Raw genomic sequence first — 15277 nt, forward strand, 5'->3', positions numbered from 1 at the left:
AATTTAGACAGCTGGTTACGCTCGCGAAGCGCACAAGCATCTCGCTTCGTACTATGGTGCTGCCAACCTTGATGGTACGACTATTCCATCATCCTCGTCTTCACCCCCGCTTCTTAGTTACCTCCGCCAGAGATGGTGGCGTCAAAAGGCTCAGCAATGGACACTTGGCCGGCAGCCGCCGTGTCTTGCTTGATGTTGTTATTGAGCTTCGTCATCTCCTCCGCAAGCTTGTCGGCAACGGAATCGTCACCCTGGGCTTGCTGAGCCTGAAGCTTGATGACAGTGGCCATGAGCTTCAGGACCTTGTTCTTGATCTTTCCGTTCTGCCGACTTGTCAGCTTTTGCTACATCGCCGTCATGCAAAGTCACATACCTGGATCTGGTCGGCCTCATCACCGGTAGCAGCTTCCACTGCGGGGTTAAAAGCCTCCTTTTCTGCATCATTGGCGACTTGGTTGACTTCGTTCAAAAAGGTGAGATCTGCGGGATCGATGTTTTCAGGGTTCTGGAGGTCCAGCGCCGAGAAGACCGCCATGGCCTCGGCTTGGGCATTTCCAGCCTGTCCACCTGAGATGGAGATGTCGTTGTAGGTTGTGTCGGCGAGAACTGGTCCACTTTGACGGGCCAACACTGCGCGCTTGCTAGATGTGGGTGCAGCGACAGAGAGAGCGGCGAGCGAGAAAACGGCGAAGGACTGGAAGTACATGGTGAAGATGTGGGGAATGGATATTCAAGATAACAAAAAGTAATTCGTAGGAACAGCACAGCTGATGATAGAGGAAAAGAAGGTAAGAATTGAAGTCACAGCGTCAAGCTGGATATGTTTAGTAGTTGAAGGGAGATGATTGAAAACGCTTGATGATAATAAGAAACTTAAGAGGAAGGTTTGCAATGCGTTCTTATACGCATCTTCTGCACAGCGCTGTTGTAGGCTAGACACACCCGAAGCAAGAGCTCCGATCCTGAGGTTTCGTTGTTGCCGAGCTATCCCGCCAAAGCGCCTCCCAAGGCGCCGTCTCATACACGACCTGGAGTATCAGGCTCTATGCGCAAAGCGCACGAGCACTTCGATTCGGCGGCTGTTGAAAGAGTTCCCACGAGTCGGAAAATTCTGCCTGGAGTTGCAAACGTTATGCGTCGCCAGAGAATGGATCGCGCAATCCTGCATGGCCTGAGCTGGATGTTGTTCCTGAACAACAAGGCTGTGAAACCGTCCGGATGTCAGAAGCTGCTACTGTGGCACCGGTATGCATGAGCTTGGCAAAAGCTTGGCCTGTTGGGTGCCTGTCGCGTCGCCAAATACAGTATGGCGCTCGCGATGCGCCAGCGATTCTTGGTGTTCAGAGAAGAGATGATTACTTATGTTCACGTTTGAGTGTGGTTCGTGATGTTGATAGGGACGGCTTGTGTGGGGCACGGACAGATGGCTCCCGCTATTACAGTAGCATGATTTATTAATGACATGACTATGGCTAGAACAACGCGAAACTTCTACGCTCCGCCGTCGCGCCCGCTCAGCATGGCGCCCCTCTTGCGCATACGCTCTTGCACCATCCTCTTACTGTAACTAGTAGCGTTCGCATCAGGACTAGCGCTGAACAAGCTCTCAGCCTTGCCATACACTGCTTCGGTGTACTCAATGCTCGGCGCAGAGAAGTCCATGGTGAAGACACTAACACTAATGCCGCCTCCAGCGACTACGAACGTCTCACCAGGCAGACTTGTGTCTCCGTTATACGCGGCGTTGATGCCAGCAGCTAGAGGGTCGACGTTGTCCCACGTGAACAGGCCACTCGTCTCGTTGAAAACTGCCACATCTGTGTTGGCCTCACCTGTGAGCCTAGTCTTGATCACTGGGGGCATGGTGCTATTGACAAGCTCGGGTATATTGACATTTACGCCATAGCCCAAAGGAAGAACCTTTTGCCCCTCTGGTGTGTTCTTGATGAACTCGTTGACGACTTCGAAGGAGACTTTGGCTGCCAAAGCAGCGGGATCTGAGGCACTTGTCACGTTGAAGTAGGGCACCGCTTTGTTGCTCGCGCTCGTGGCAATTCCAGGGATTGAGCGCGATACAGCGGCAAACGTTGCGCCTACAGTTCCACTCAAGCCCATCACAAAGGGACCGAGGTTCGTGCCGTAGTTTGGCCCGGCAACGAAGAGATCAGCTGTCTGATGCCAGTCGGGGTAGTAACGTGGAAGCACGTAGTCGAGCGCCACGAAGGTGCATGCAGCAGGTGTACCATCATAGTACCAGATGTTGTCATCGTTTGGATCACGGCCGACTGCTGGTGCGCCTGCAGGAATGATGTCGTATTGGGATGGGGTAGTGAGGTTTGCTGACTCGGCCCAGATAACAGTGCTGCCTTTACCAGACTGCTGTTGCGCCGGAGCGACGACAAGAACTGGCGCGGAGTTAGCATCGGGCATCACAGGGCTGGAATTGATGAAAGGCATTACCTTCGTGGCCTGCATCGACCAACAACTTGTACAGCTCTCTCAGATTTCCGCTCCCGAATCCATCATCGTTACCCATGAGGATCTTGAGTGCATCTGAAGACGAGGCAAGACCTAGCGCTACTGCGAGCGCAGCATTGAGAGAGAGGCGCATGCTGACCGATTGACAAGGACGTGGGCGTCTAAGCTTTGAGTTTTGCAGAAGCGGCGTACAACCTTCCTGGCGTACCATAAACACCCGAGAAGCCACACTTTATATAGGCACCCAGCGACCTGTCCCGGTCGAACCGGTGCCAGCTTTTGGTTGCGCCACATGCATAGCGACTGTACTGAATTAGGCATATAGCTGAGCAACTTGGAAGATAGTCGCTGCAGGAACAGGAACGGGTACCAAGAACTTGGAACCCCCGATATCGCGTCGAGCTCTCACCTGTGCTTAAGTCGCGTGCTGATTCGATGTCGATAAAGATATGCGGAACGCCTCGTGGTTGGCTAAGACGAATTGGGAAGGAGATCACGCGCGTCCGGATAAGACGCGAAATGCATCGGAGTCCGGCGACCGTGAGGTTTTCTGAGCATGGTTTTAGGAAAGATACACCAAGTATCAATATTTTCGGCATGATAAATGCATCAGTATGCTGTCCGTGCTGATAGAGAAGGATCCGCAAGGTCCCTTACCCATTGAATGAGTCGGGGCTGCTTTGCTAGCGTCCTGTTTCTTCTGGAGGCTACCATCTTGCTCGAAGTATACCTTGGTGCGATAGCACGACCGAGAACGTGTTCGGTCAGAACACTCCCACAACGCGCAATCCGGTTACGAGTGATTTAAATAGCGATAGTTTGCCGTGTTCTATTGAAGCAAATCTCTACATGAAAAGGTTGATGACTCCAGACCGATCGGCTGAGATGACCATACCGTATGGCTGCTCAATCAACGCCACATCTAGTATACGGTCCACATGACTCTTAAGCAGATACTGCTGCTGCAACGCGATAGCACCTGATCTTGACGACTTGCTAGGTACCTTCTTGACTGAAGTGTTCGGCCTGCTGTCCCTTGCACTACTCACTTGGTTGGCAGGCTGCTGTAACCTCTCAGTAATGACGACAGTATCTGGGCTCGGTTGTGAAGCGGTGTAAGTTGGCTTGCTTTCATCAAGCTCTAGGCCACTCACAACCATCGATGATTCTGCTCGACTGGTATCCCAATACCGGACTTTCCAGTCCGGACCTGCAGTAAGGAGGAATGTGTGCTTTGGCTCGCCTTTCTCATCTGTAGCCTGTGTGTGTATTGCTAGTCCGCGAATACCGCGGTCGGCTGTTGAGCTAGCTGTTGGTTCAACGCTGGTTGCAAAGCGGCCAAGCATACCGCCAGGTTTCTCCTCATCAAGATCGATGAGTGTGGTGCTCTTGTTACCGATGTCTTTGCACGTTCCCGTACGGTATACCTCCTTACAAGTGTGCTTTTCAAAATCCCATACTGTGACCTCTCCCTGATCGCTACCACCGGCAATATACAATCGAGTCTTTTTCAACTTTGGGAAGAAAACTTGGCAAAGACGATGGATAGGCGATGCTCCGTGACATACCCAGGCTTTGAGACGGAGCTTGAAGCGGAGATCCCAGAGATCAAGTACGCCATGCGAAGTCCCTAGTAGCAGCCAATGTGCTCTCTTTTCCACACAGAAGCAGGTAGGTGTTCCATGATCCAAAGGGTTATTGAGGGTATATAGCAGTTCCATGGTTCTCAAGTCTAGTGCGATGACCTTGGAGGTATTGGTGGCTAACAAAAGCACTGACCTGCTGTCTCCGTTGTAGTGTTCCGACCATACAGCACAATCGCCCCTGGGAAGCTGATATTCGCGAAGAAGTCGAGGTCTTCCGAATTTGGCATTGCCTTCCTGGCTCTGGAGGTAGTCTACACGTACCACATGTACACTCCCATCACTCCCCGTTGCAACAAACGAATAAGTCTGTTCTACAAACACCAGACTTGTGACCTTGACATTCTCACCCAATCTGTAAGTCTGTCGCGATCTCCGGGTGATATTACGCTCCAGACGCGACGTGTCCCAAATCTTTACAGTACCGTCATCTGATCCGCTAATGAAGAAGCCTTGGTCCGGGGATACCAGAATTCGCGTGACAGCAGCAGTGTGCTCCCCGAAACTAGCCACTAAGGTGCCTTCCGGTCTCCATGGTATACCGGGTGCCGATTGATGAGCATCCTTATATCTAATTGGCTGTCGCCCAACCGGTGGCTGTATGCGAGGACCGAACTCGATCTCATCTGTAGGGAAGCGCTCTAGCAGCATGGAATCTAGAAGCTTGAGAATTGCCGGATCGTTTCCCGTATAATTATGTGCGTTCCTAAATCGGATCCGCATTGGACTTCGCTCATGCCGATCGAAAGCGAGTGGGGAATTTGGAGGTCGGGATCGTGAAGAATCTCGGACGTGGGTTCCATCCACCTTTCCGAAAGCGTTTGCAGAAGTAGTACCAATCTCTGCCAATGCTTTGTTCTCTCCTTTGCCGAGCAGTCCCAGCGCACTGCTGCGATGTCGAAGGCTACCAGGGTAGTCACTCGAGCCAATAGAGTTTGATGGCGACAGGGACGGCTTCGCGATTTGTAATGATCTCCGTCGCGTATCGGTTTCGGAAGATGGCGAGCCCAGACTAGAGTGTGCATCGTTGGAAGAAGACATCTTCGATCGCACGGGAATGGTTATTCCCCTCTCTTCGCGTATGAGGCGTCCCGCTTGACTCTCAAAATGCGGCATACGGTCGGCCAGCCCATTAGCCTCCGTAGTTGATGCATCCAACAGGGCATCCTTGATCGTTCGAGGCTGCATATGTTCCTCGGGGGCGTTTGGCTTCCTGGTTTGTTCCATGACTTGACGAACGTCTTCATCGAAAAGCACAGTCTGGGCTTTGATACCAAGGTCGTGCAACAAGACAACGCTATTGAATCTCGTAGTTGGGGTGGAAAGACTGTCAGAGCGCCGGCGATGGCTTACCCTCCAGATGAACTCTCGCAGAGCAACAAGTTTGAAATCATCTTCTATCGTCATGCCTGCATTACGAAGCTTTCGTAGCCATAGCTCGTCTTCTTCGTTTTTTGGTAACCGTTGCAGTACCTTCTGGTCTAGTTCACGCCCAGAAATCGTTGGAAGGCTATCGTCTGATGAACCAAAGGTGAACGTCTGCTGATGCCTAGCTGCGACCCAGAACTGTCCTTTTTGAGATTGAAGTGCCCAGTTTGAAGCCATCTCTAGGAGCAAACGTGACATAGGTAGCTTCAAAGACTCCAGAATTCGTAGCTCAGAGAATTCTGAGGGTATGACTTTTAGATACGGTCGAATGAGGTTGACCAGAATGCTGTGCGTGTCGGCTACCGACAGGTACCTAGAGGCGGCCGAGATGAATTGTGCAGCTGCCTCTCGTATCCACAGATTGGGGTGCATGGTAAGTCGGGCAAGGATGTCCACCAGCTCCCAAGTCTTGGAGCGCTGGAATAGGCCAAGCTCTGCCATCGAAGAAAGTGCTCGAATGACCTTTTCAACCACAAACTCTTCTGGATCTGTCAATGCCTGAACCATAAGCGGTAGAATGTAACCTTCTAGACTAGCACCGCCAACGAATACGGCCACGCCCACAATACCCTCAAAGAATGCACACTTGAGCATCCAATCTGGATCGTTCAGATAGGTGTTGAGATGACTGAGGACGACATCATTGGCCCTAGGACTGCCGAAGAAAACGCAGAGGTCAGAGACGGACTTAAGCATGGCTCGTCGAACTGCAGCGTCGCCGTCAGTAAGAAGAGCTTTCGTATGCTTCTCGAAGGCTTCTACGAGAATCCGACGGTCCGAGTCAAACTGATTCCGGTGAGCAGACGAAGACATGTCATCTTCCGTTTCGGGATCTGCAGTGGGTAATGAACCCTCTGCACGCAGAGCTTGGATCATATCCAGATACCTAGCCGCAGTAGTTGCCAATGTGCCAATACAAAAGGCATACTGCATACGAACAAGGGACCCGACGTTGGTAGGATAATCGGGTAGATATGTCTCTAGTCGTGGCAAAACATACTCCGGAAAGATGTAGGCGTTTATGGGAGACACGACCTGCACCATAGCAAGGATTTGCGTCAGCGTGCGTAGTGCAGCAATCTTGACTTGGTCGGACTTGTCGACTAGCAATTGGGCCACGTAAGGGATCACTCGGTCCAGCTTTGCTTCGTCTGTCAAGCGCTCTGAGAATGCCAGGAGTAGCTCGAGGCCGCGAACACGGGCAGAAGCTCTCGCTGTTCCACGTAAGCAAGACACGACGATAGTCAAGAAGACCAAATTGCCGTCGTCGATGGCTAGACTGCGGGCAGGTGAAGCTTGGTGCTGATAGTTTGGTATGTTGACGAATAGTGGGAAGAGCTTGGCGTTTGGCTTTGGAGGAGAAAATTCTGGTCTAGTGAGCTCCTTTCCTTCCTCGTTGGAAAGCAGGTGGGAGATCTTGTCGTAGTCGCTATATATCTGCTCTATACGCTCATCAGGTTCACCAAGATGTTCTGCTCCGGTGGTTACAGGCTTGCGCCCCGAGGACGGATCGGTGATTGAGTACATGTACTGTTGCAAAAAGCCATAGAAGTATGTTGGGAACACCTTGCCTTTCCAGTGCGTCAGATAGTCTTCAGCAGTCATGCGCGAATTAGGATCTACTTGTATCATGTGCAAGATCAGTTCCCGTACGCTAGCATCCTGGATTTTGTTGAGATGGGAATGTTCGGGGTTGTATTCGCCTTGTCGATACTTGAAGAGCTGACTGAGAGAGAAGATGGGTGCTTCCAAGAATAGTTCGGCAATAACGCAGCCGACGCTGAAGATGTCCATGGCCCAGTTTACATCGCCCTCGCCTTCAGGTTGCTGTCCAGCAGCCAGGAACCTCTCTGGTGCAAGGTAACAAGTGCGGCGACCGGAGAGGTCGAAGTAGAAGGAGAAGTCGGCAGGGTTATCTTCGGGTAGATGTGCTGGCTTATACGAGGACGAAAAGTCGGCGAGATACAGCCAATTCCAGGATGTGACAAGGACATTCTCAGTCTTGATGTCGCCATGATAGATATTCCTGGCGTGGCAGTCTCGTACAGCGCAAAGGAGCTGGAACGAGAGCCATTTCTTCTCTATCTCTTCCAGAAACGGACGTGTACTATATGATGTTGAATAAGAGACATGGCTGGCAAAGGAACAAGGACGTACCTCAGACGATCGTATAGAGAGCTGTGGATGTATTGGCGTACAAGATAACCGCAAGCAGCTGTCTCAATAACGCGGTGATATGGGATGGCATTGGGCACATCTGCCAGCACTTTGCGTTCATCTTGTAAATGTTAATCAATCAGCTGCAAGATGACGGAGCTTGTACGAAACTCACGGAGTAGCCGTTTGACATGTTCCTGGAAATCAAATTGAGCATATGGTTTCATTACCACTCGGGCTACGACAAGACCGTCCTTGTGGCGCGCCCGTACGGCTTTCATAAAACGCGCAGCCCCCAGCGACTTTTCGTACTGGAGATCCGCTAGCTCAGGCACGTCAATGTTGGCTGAGCCAGCAGAAAGGGTAGTGAGGGAGAAGCCTTGACCCATGGCAGCGGTTGATGCGCGGGTCTAGTCGTGGTGGTAGTCGGGTTAGGATGTTGGGCAGTGTTGATGTGCCACGACGAACATGTTGAAGGGTGTGATGCGGATCTTTCACGGTGTATCCTCGACGCAAATGCTCGTTGGATGGAGTCTTATCAGACGGGATCGCACGCGTAGTGTCCAACTGTACGTTCGCACGCGTCAGGTGCAGCCTTCCAGGTCATGGTTCATCCGTCGCGCCCGCCTTGACACCAACCCCAAAGCGGAAAGGTCACCCGCAGCCCACTTGATCTCGTGCGCCGCAACACGTAATGACCGTCACCCTCTCCCTCTCTTCAAACACACGATGGCGGAAAAGAAGGAACACGTCGTCTTCTTCCACCCCGACCTGGGCATTGGTGGGGCGGAGCGCCTGGTCATCGATGCCGCAGTCGGCCTCCAGAATCGCGGGCACAAGGTCACCATCTTCACATCGCACTGCGACCCGCAACACTGCTTCGATGAGGCGCGCGATGGTAAGCCTCTACTACAACACCTCGGACCACCCGCCGCCTATGCCTGGCCACGCAGCTGAGACCTGACGCGCACACAAAGGAACCCTCGACGTACGAGTGCGCGGAAACACCATCGTCCCCTCCACCATCTTCGGCCGCTTCGCTATACTCTGTGCCATCCTGCGCCAGGTGCATTTGATACTCCAGATTACCCTGTTTACCCAAGAACTCCCGAAACTCGCGCCTTCCTCGTTCTTTGTCGACCAGCTCAGCGCTGGCATTCCGCTCTTGCGCCTGCTACAGCCCTGCCCACGTGTCATCTTTTACTGCCACTTTCCCGACAAACTACTAGCCAAGAAGGGCGGACTGCTGAAGACACTATACCGTGGGCCTTTTGACTGGCTCGAGAGCTGGAGCACGGGATCCAGCGACACCATTGTCGTCAACAGCAACTTCACCAAGAGCATTTTCGGCAAGGCCTTTCCTGCCCTGGAGCACCGCGAGCCTGGCGTCGTATATCCCTGCGTAGACATCACCGCAGCCGAGTCGGTCGACGACGTCACGCCGTTGTGGAAGAACAAAAAGGTGCTCCTTAGCATCAATCGCTTCGAGAAGAAAAAGGACGTGGCACTTGCAATCAGGGCATTTGCGGGCTTGTCGCCTAGAGAGCGCGACGATGCACGGCTGGTAATTGCAGGTGGCTATGATCCCAGAGTGCCCGAAAATGTTTCTACCTATACCGAGTTGTGCCACCTGGCAGATTCACTCAAGCTGAAGCACGCGACTGCTAAGACCGTCATCACTGCCCAAGCCATTCCTGACGACATTCCGATTGTATTCCTCCACTCTGTTCCGAATGCCTTCAAAGCCGCGCTACTACATAGCTCGCGCCTCCTTATATACACTCCCTTACATGAGCACTTTGGCATTGTACCGCTAGAAGCCATGTTGGTAGGTACACCGGTCTTAGCTGCTAATGCAGGTGGACCCACTGAAACAGTCATAAGCGGCCAGACAGGTTGGCTGCGAGACGTCGCCAAGGTACAGGACTGGACCGAGGTCATGCGCATTGCGCTCGAAGATGGCGAAGGTGAGGAACGACTGAAAGAGATGGGCAAGTGGGGCAGGGATAGAGTTGTGGCTGAATTCTCCAAAGAGAAGTTGGCTGAGAGGTTGGAGACGGAGATCAGTGGCATGATGCAAAAAGGTGTTCGCCCGCCACTGATACCATTTGCCGCAGTCATTCTGGCTGTAGGCTTGATGGGCGCCCTGGCTGCAGTGAGCATGGTACTAGCTTTGAAACAATAGGCCTGTGTTCTCGAGTAGTCACGAACTATTATCACTTGGCGAATATGTTTCCTTGTTTCCTTGACAATGGCTCCTATGGCTCTGATTCATCCTTCTGTTGGTACAGTGAAGCAGAAATACTCTCGAACTTGGCCTCGTTGGGCAGACAATTCAAAGAACTGCAAATGCGGTAGGAGACGTCAAATCACGTGCGTTGAATTTCTATCGTTAACTATTTCTTCATTACGGCCTTCACGCTAGGCACTTCATCCTCTTTCTCAAGAATATCTGGCACAGGGCCAATGGGCGTAATCTGGAACTTGTTGATCTGACCATGACTCTTGGTATAGTGCTTCTTGATGTGTTCAAAGTCTGTGGTCTCTTTGAAAGCGGGGTAGTCCTGTTTCAGTCATGTTAGTACAACAGTTATGATCCACAACATGCAGATGTATTTGGAGCAGGAGATGCAAAAGACGGGAACGTACCCAGTACAAATGACGCATCCACTGGTGTATAAGAGGGTATCCCGATCTAATATCGCGGATGTTGCACTTAAAATGCTGGACATAGACGGGATCGAAGCGAATGATAGTTGTGAAGAGACGGATATCAGCCTCAGTCACATGTGGGCTTGAAAGAAGGTATGGTGTCGAAGACTCGGACAAAGACTCTTCCAGGCGATCAAGAGACTTGAAAAGCTGTGTCACAGCTTTTGTGTAGGCCTCTTCGGTGCTGTACCACTATTAGTACGTTGCAGTCAAAATCGAAGGGACGGTATAGGGTAGCATACGTAGCGAACCCTGACTTGTAAACACCGTTGTTTACATCGTTGTATACCCAGTCGTTCATAGCCTCGATATCCTTCTGGAGATCTTTGGGAAACAAATCCACCTTCCTGTACTTCTCCTCGATGATATCGTCAAATTCGGTGTACAGCATCCTGATAATCTCGGCGCTCTCGTTGCTGACGATCTTCTTGGCTTTCTTATCGTAGAGCGTTGGTACAGTGAACCGACCCTCATAGTCTGGGTTCTGCTCAAAGTAGATGTCACGTAGATGCGTGTATTCATTGTGGAGTGGGTCTGGTGTTGTGTTACCTGGAACCTGCTCATCGGGGGTTGCGAATCGCCAGCCTTTCTCCGCCATGTGCCAGTGTACACTGTTATAGGAGATGATATCCTCGAGGCCCTTTAGGTGACGGACGATGAGTGTGCGGTGGGCCCATGGACAAGCGTAGGAAACGTAGAGATGGTATCGACCTTTCTCAGGCGGAAACTCAGCACCGGGTTTGTTCTGAATCCAGTTCCTGAAGACGGACGTTTGGCGTTTAAACTCGCCACTCTTGTCACCAGGTTTGACCTGTTGTCGCAATCAGTATGCTGATGCTGGGTCTGCCGCCCGTTCGATACCTAAGGAACAAAGACTAGATTCCGTGCTCGCAACATTCCTCTCTTCATGAGCACTTACCCAATCAAGGATAGACCCCTTCTCATCCTTGCTATCTTGCTGAGGCGCTTTGTCCATGGCTGCGCGGCTTGATGTTACGATAAAAGGTCGTGTATGTCGTATCGCAAAGGAAGAACGTTTCGAGATTGCCCTGAGCCGCAGTGTACGAGAGAACATGGAACGGCGGCCTGAAACTATATGAGCAACCGTTGTGGCTATATAGCTGTCATTGAAAGCTCGCAGCTATACTGAGACGGAGACGTCATAGCTTCTCTTGGTTCCGATTTGGTGGGGCGCGCGTTCCGAGGGTGGAGTTTACTCAGCATTTGGAAAGCTTGACTAACGTCCGCCGTGACAAAGCATTTCGTGATGATATTCCGCTTTGACTGCAAACGCTAGGCATCAAGTCAGCGCGTATCGAGCGGTCTCGAAAGGCCATTGGAATATAGAATTACTATTACAAAGGTGGAAGGACGCTCTGAATTTGATGGGTATCTATTGCTTTTGCCTGTTCGTCCAGCGTCTATATGCATAAGACCTTGTGCAAAAACTTGTTACGCCTTAACCATATTATACACAGTAGCCTGCCCACAAACTTCATTCTATCTGACACAAGTAAATCATCGCTGTGTCTGTATGCCTCAGAGCAGGGCGGCGCCTACGTTTCCCAACGTCTGTTTCGTCACATCGTCCCGTACCTTGCCCACTTTCTTGGCTGAGTCGAGGATAGCCCCCTCAATGGCCTTGAGAGCTTCGACGAGCTCACGGCGCTGATCACGTGGCGCGCTTCGGCTGCCAGTCAGTTGCTGAGCCTTCTCCATCGTACCAGCCTCCATCGTTCGTAAGTGTGCTTCAATCTCACGGATCTGGCGCTGGTACACATCCAGAGTACTGCCGAGCTCATCGGTACGGCGGTTGAAGTAGCCCATCAGGTCAACAGGCTTCGTCGGGTCGTCATCGTCCAGAGCGCTTGTTGCGGGGGCCTTTGTGCTTGAAGCTGTAAGGTTCGCATTATTGCGGTAATGAAATTGTGCTGGCAGCCGTTGATTTTCGATGGCACGGAAGCTGAGAGTCGCGTCGTCGGCGTCTTTCTTGACAAGATTTTTGAGGTGTGCAATGTTGGCAGAATCGTTGTCCAGGCCGACTTCGACGGTGGAGAGGATGGTCTCGATGTATGTTACGTCGGGCGCGATAGTGGAAATGTCGCCCTCACTGCCGGGAAGAGCCTCGCGGATCTGGTTGCAGTAGTTGACCTTGCGCTGAATGCCGTCGTCGAATTGCTGAATGAGGTTTTGTATTTCGGGGTGCAGGTCGTTGAACCGCGTAGTCCCTCGTATCGAGTCCAGGGTCATCTGAACCGGCTGTGCGCTTGAGCTCATCTGGGTTCCTCCAAGCGTAGAGCCACCAAGTGTATTCGACCTGTTTTGTGTGTTGGTGCCACCGAAAAGACTGTTTTGCTGCTGTGGCTGAGCCTGCTGTTGGGTCGAACCAAAAAGCGACGGGGTCGATGTTTGGTTTTGCTGAGTGGATGTATTGTTTCCGAATAAAGAGGGTGTTGTTGTCTGTTGTGTTGAAGAGGCGCTAGAAGATGCAGTTAGCCTTTGTGTCACAACGCATAGTCCTCGTCACTTACAATAGTGACGGCTTCGACTGGGCGCCTCCGAATAGCCCACCGGATTGGGGCGCGTTCTGCGTCTGATTTTGAGTGTTTCCGCCCAACGCGCCGCCGAACAAGCCTCCGCTCTGGGGCTGTGTTGATTGCGCTGTAGATGAGCCAAAGAGGCCTCCGCTCGCCGGCGCTGTCGTCGCAGGCTTGTTCAGATTGCCAAAGAGGCTGCCGCTTGAGGGCTGGGAAGTCTGGGTTTGGCCGCCGAAGAGCGATCCTGACTGTGCTTGTTGTGGTTGCTGGGTAGACCCAAAGAGCCCTCCGCTGCTCTGAGGCTGGCTTGCCTGCTGCCCTTGGTTCGCGTTGTTTCCGCTGCGAGAGTCAGTCTACTGCATCGATATGGCGCCATTGCCAGCAAAATTACGACGCGCGCATGAAGCACCGAAGTAGCACTCGTATCTCTCGAGTAGGAGCGTTTGACGGATCATGGAGAAGCACTTACAACAATCCACCCCCACCAGTATTGATACTCAACGAGTTTGAGCGCCCAAATCCTGCCATCTCGTGCGAGTGTCCCTAGCTATGTTTGGCAACTTCACCGTGTAAATGCAGTCGCTTGCGAAGAATTCACAAGAACAAGGCTGCAGCCGCGAACAAAGTCTACCCGTTGAGACGCCCGCAGAGATTATCAGCAAGACGGCGAAAGGAGGCCTGGGAGAATGCGCGTGGTTAGAGGTGCAAAGGTTGCGCCCGGAGGTGACGAGGAACGTCTGCGTCTGTTTGGCTGCGCGCCAGCAACAAGCACAGGCCCGAACGCGTCCATTCTACTCGGCTAATCATTCCCTCATCCAGCAACTCAAACAAAGCTCAAGTTCGTTAGCAGAGGCATTACTACGAGAGTCGTGCAAGACACGACTTCTAAACCTTGTTTCACTCCCGACAATAAAAACAGGCAAAGCAAAGAACTGAACGCTGACCGAGCTCCTTCTCTCAAACAAGCGCTCCAGAGTGCTGGATACATTGCAATTCCCTGGAGCATCTCAACTGCTGGGGACGCGCTCTGCGACTTGTGATCCGAAGAGAACGGCAAGATGGCAGACGAATCTGATGACGATCTCTACGGAGATGAGACTACCACGCAACAGCACAAGGATGCGAAGAAAGAGGAGGACGACTCTAGTGGTGACGAGCCCATGGATGAAGAGTCAGGCGACGAGGAAGAAAGCGACTCGGTACGCTGCACCGGAAGCCTGCTAAAAGCTAGCTGTCATTCTAACAAAGCTGTAGGATATTGACATTATTATCGAGAAAGCGCCAGCACCTCCCAAACCCGCAGGGTAAGCTTCAATCAAGCTTCAAACAGCAGTTCATGCACTGACAAGCCCGTCCAGCACGCAGGCACCCCCAGAAAGCAAAGCCATAAAGATCGAAGCACCACCCGCCTCATCCACGACTCCCTCGCAACAGGGAGCCCCCAAAACTGTTCCCACCACCGGCGGCACTGTGCCCCAACTGTCCGCCGCAGCCCTTTCAGGCGCCGCCTTCCCCGCACAACGCACCTCTACTATCGATGTGAACGGAAATCCTGTGTACCCGCCTCAAGGCAAAGAGATTCTCAGTGTGGACATTGATGCAGATCTGGCTGAAGAGCAAAAGATCTGGCGCCGACCAGGCGAAGACCAGTCAGATTACTTCAACTACGGTTTCGATGAGTTTACTTGGGAATTGTACCGGCAAAGACAAGTCAGCATGGCCAATACGCTGCAAGGTCAGAAAAACGACATGGCACAGATGCAGGCTATGATGGGGGGTGGACCGATGCCGGGTATGCCTGGTATGGGCGCTGGCCCACAGGGCAATGGCGGACCAGGCGGTGCGCCGCCAACAGGGCCTGGAGGTGGCGGGAATGCTATGGGACCTGGAGGTATGAATGAACAGCAGATGCAGATGATGATGCAGGATATGATGGCGCAGGGAATGGATCCCAGCCAGATGGACTTTGCATCCTTCATGCAGATGGCTGGCCAGGGCATGGGTGGTTTCGGTGGTGGACCTGGCGGCCAGCAAGGCGGAGGCTTTCAACAAGGTCATCAAGGCGGCGGAAGAGGTGGACGCGGAGGTAGAGGAAGGGGATGGTAGCACGGTGAAGATGACTCCATATCTGATCCGGATGACAGTGTGGGAAAGGGTCGATTTATGATGGTACATGGCATCACGGCGTTCTGAGTGTATTACTACGATACCACGGGTGGGGAAAGCCTCATAGCGCAAAGCAGTCTGTTTTAATTTATACAGATCAATCTACTTCCAGCTCGAGCGCTTCACTACATACGCCTCCATGTCTGTGGTAGAGTC

At 52.3% G+C, this 15277-nt stretch overlaps 5 protein-coding genes across 5 annotated transcripts; 2 read left to right on the plus strand and 3 right to left on the minus strand.

The window, feature by feature from the left end:
- Window positions 1–113: 113 nt before the first annotated feature.
- On the minus strand, window positions 114–706 carry GT037_011127 (uncharacterized protein; the record flags this gene model as incomplete). Its single annotated transcript, XM_038936174.1, has 2 exons — window positions 114–323; window positions 374–706. The coding sequence occupies 2 exons, from the start codon at window positions 704–706 to the stop codon at window positions 114–116; spliced, it is 543 nt and encodes a 180-aa protein (XP_038781220.1).
- Window positions 707–1491: 785 nt separating this feature from the next.
- Window positions 1492–8095, minus strand: GT037_011128 (arm repeat-containing protein; the record flags this gene model as incomplete). Its single annotated transcript, XM_038936175.1, has 5 exons — window positions 1492–2405; window positions 2461–2612; window positions 3328–7656; window positions 7707–7827; window positions 7882–8095. 5 exons carry the CDS (start codon window positions 8093–8095, stop codon window positions 1492–1494), a joined length of 5730 nt encoding a protein of 1909 aa, XP_038781221.1.
- A 340-nt stretch (window positions 8096–8435) lies between these two features.
- Window positions 8436–9891, plus strand: GT037_011129 (glycosyltransferase family 4 protein; the record flags this gene model as incomplete). Its single annotated transcript, XM_038936176.1, has 2 exons — window positions 8436–8604; window positions 8684–9891. The coding sequence occupies 2 exons, from the start codon at window positions 8436–8438 to the stop codon at window positions 9889–9891; spliced, it is 1377 nt and encodes a 458-aa protein (XP_038781222.1).
- A 211-nt stretch (window positions 9892–10102) lies between these two features.
- Window positions 10103–13483, minus strand: GT037_011130 (uncharacterized protein; the record flags this gene model as incomplete). The annotated part of the gene is made up of 8 exons (XM_038936177.1): window positions 10103–10270; window positions 10356–10602; window positions 10661–11229; window positions 11338–11504; window positions 11636–11711; window positions 12015–12897; window positions 12950–13294; window positions 13425–13483. 8 exons carry the CDS (start codon window positions 13481–13483, stop codon window positions 10103–10105), a joined length of 2514 nt encoding a protein of 837 aa, XP_038781223.1.
- Window positions 13484–14013: 530 nt separating this feature from the next.
- On the plus strand, window positions 14014–15061 carry GT037_011131 (uncharacterized protein; the record flags this gene model as incomplete). Its single annotated transcript, XM_038936178.1, has 3 exons — window positions 14014–14154; window positions 14210–14259; window positions 14314–15061. 3 exons carry the CDS (start codon window positions 14014–14016, stop codon window positions 15059–15061), a joined length of 939 nt encoding a protein of 312 aa, XP_038781224.1.
- Window positions 15062–15277: the final 216 nt, after the last annotated feature.

This window comes from Alternaria burnsii, assembly GCF_013036055.1.
Source record: "Alternaria burnsii strain CBS107.38 chromosome Unknown 712, whole genome shotgun sequence".
Lineage (NCBI taxonomy): Eukaryota > Fungi > Ascomycota > Dothideomycetes > Pleosporales > Pleosporaceae > Alternaria > Alternaria burnsii.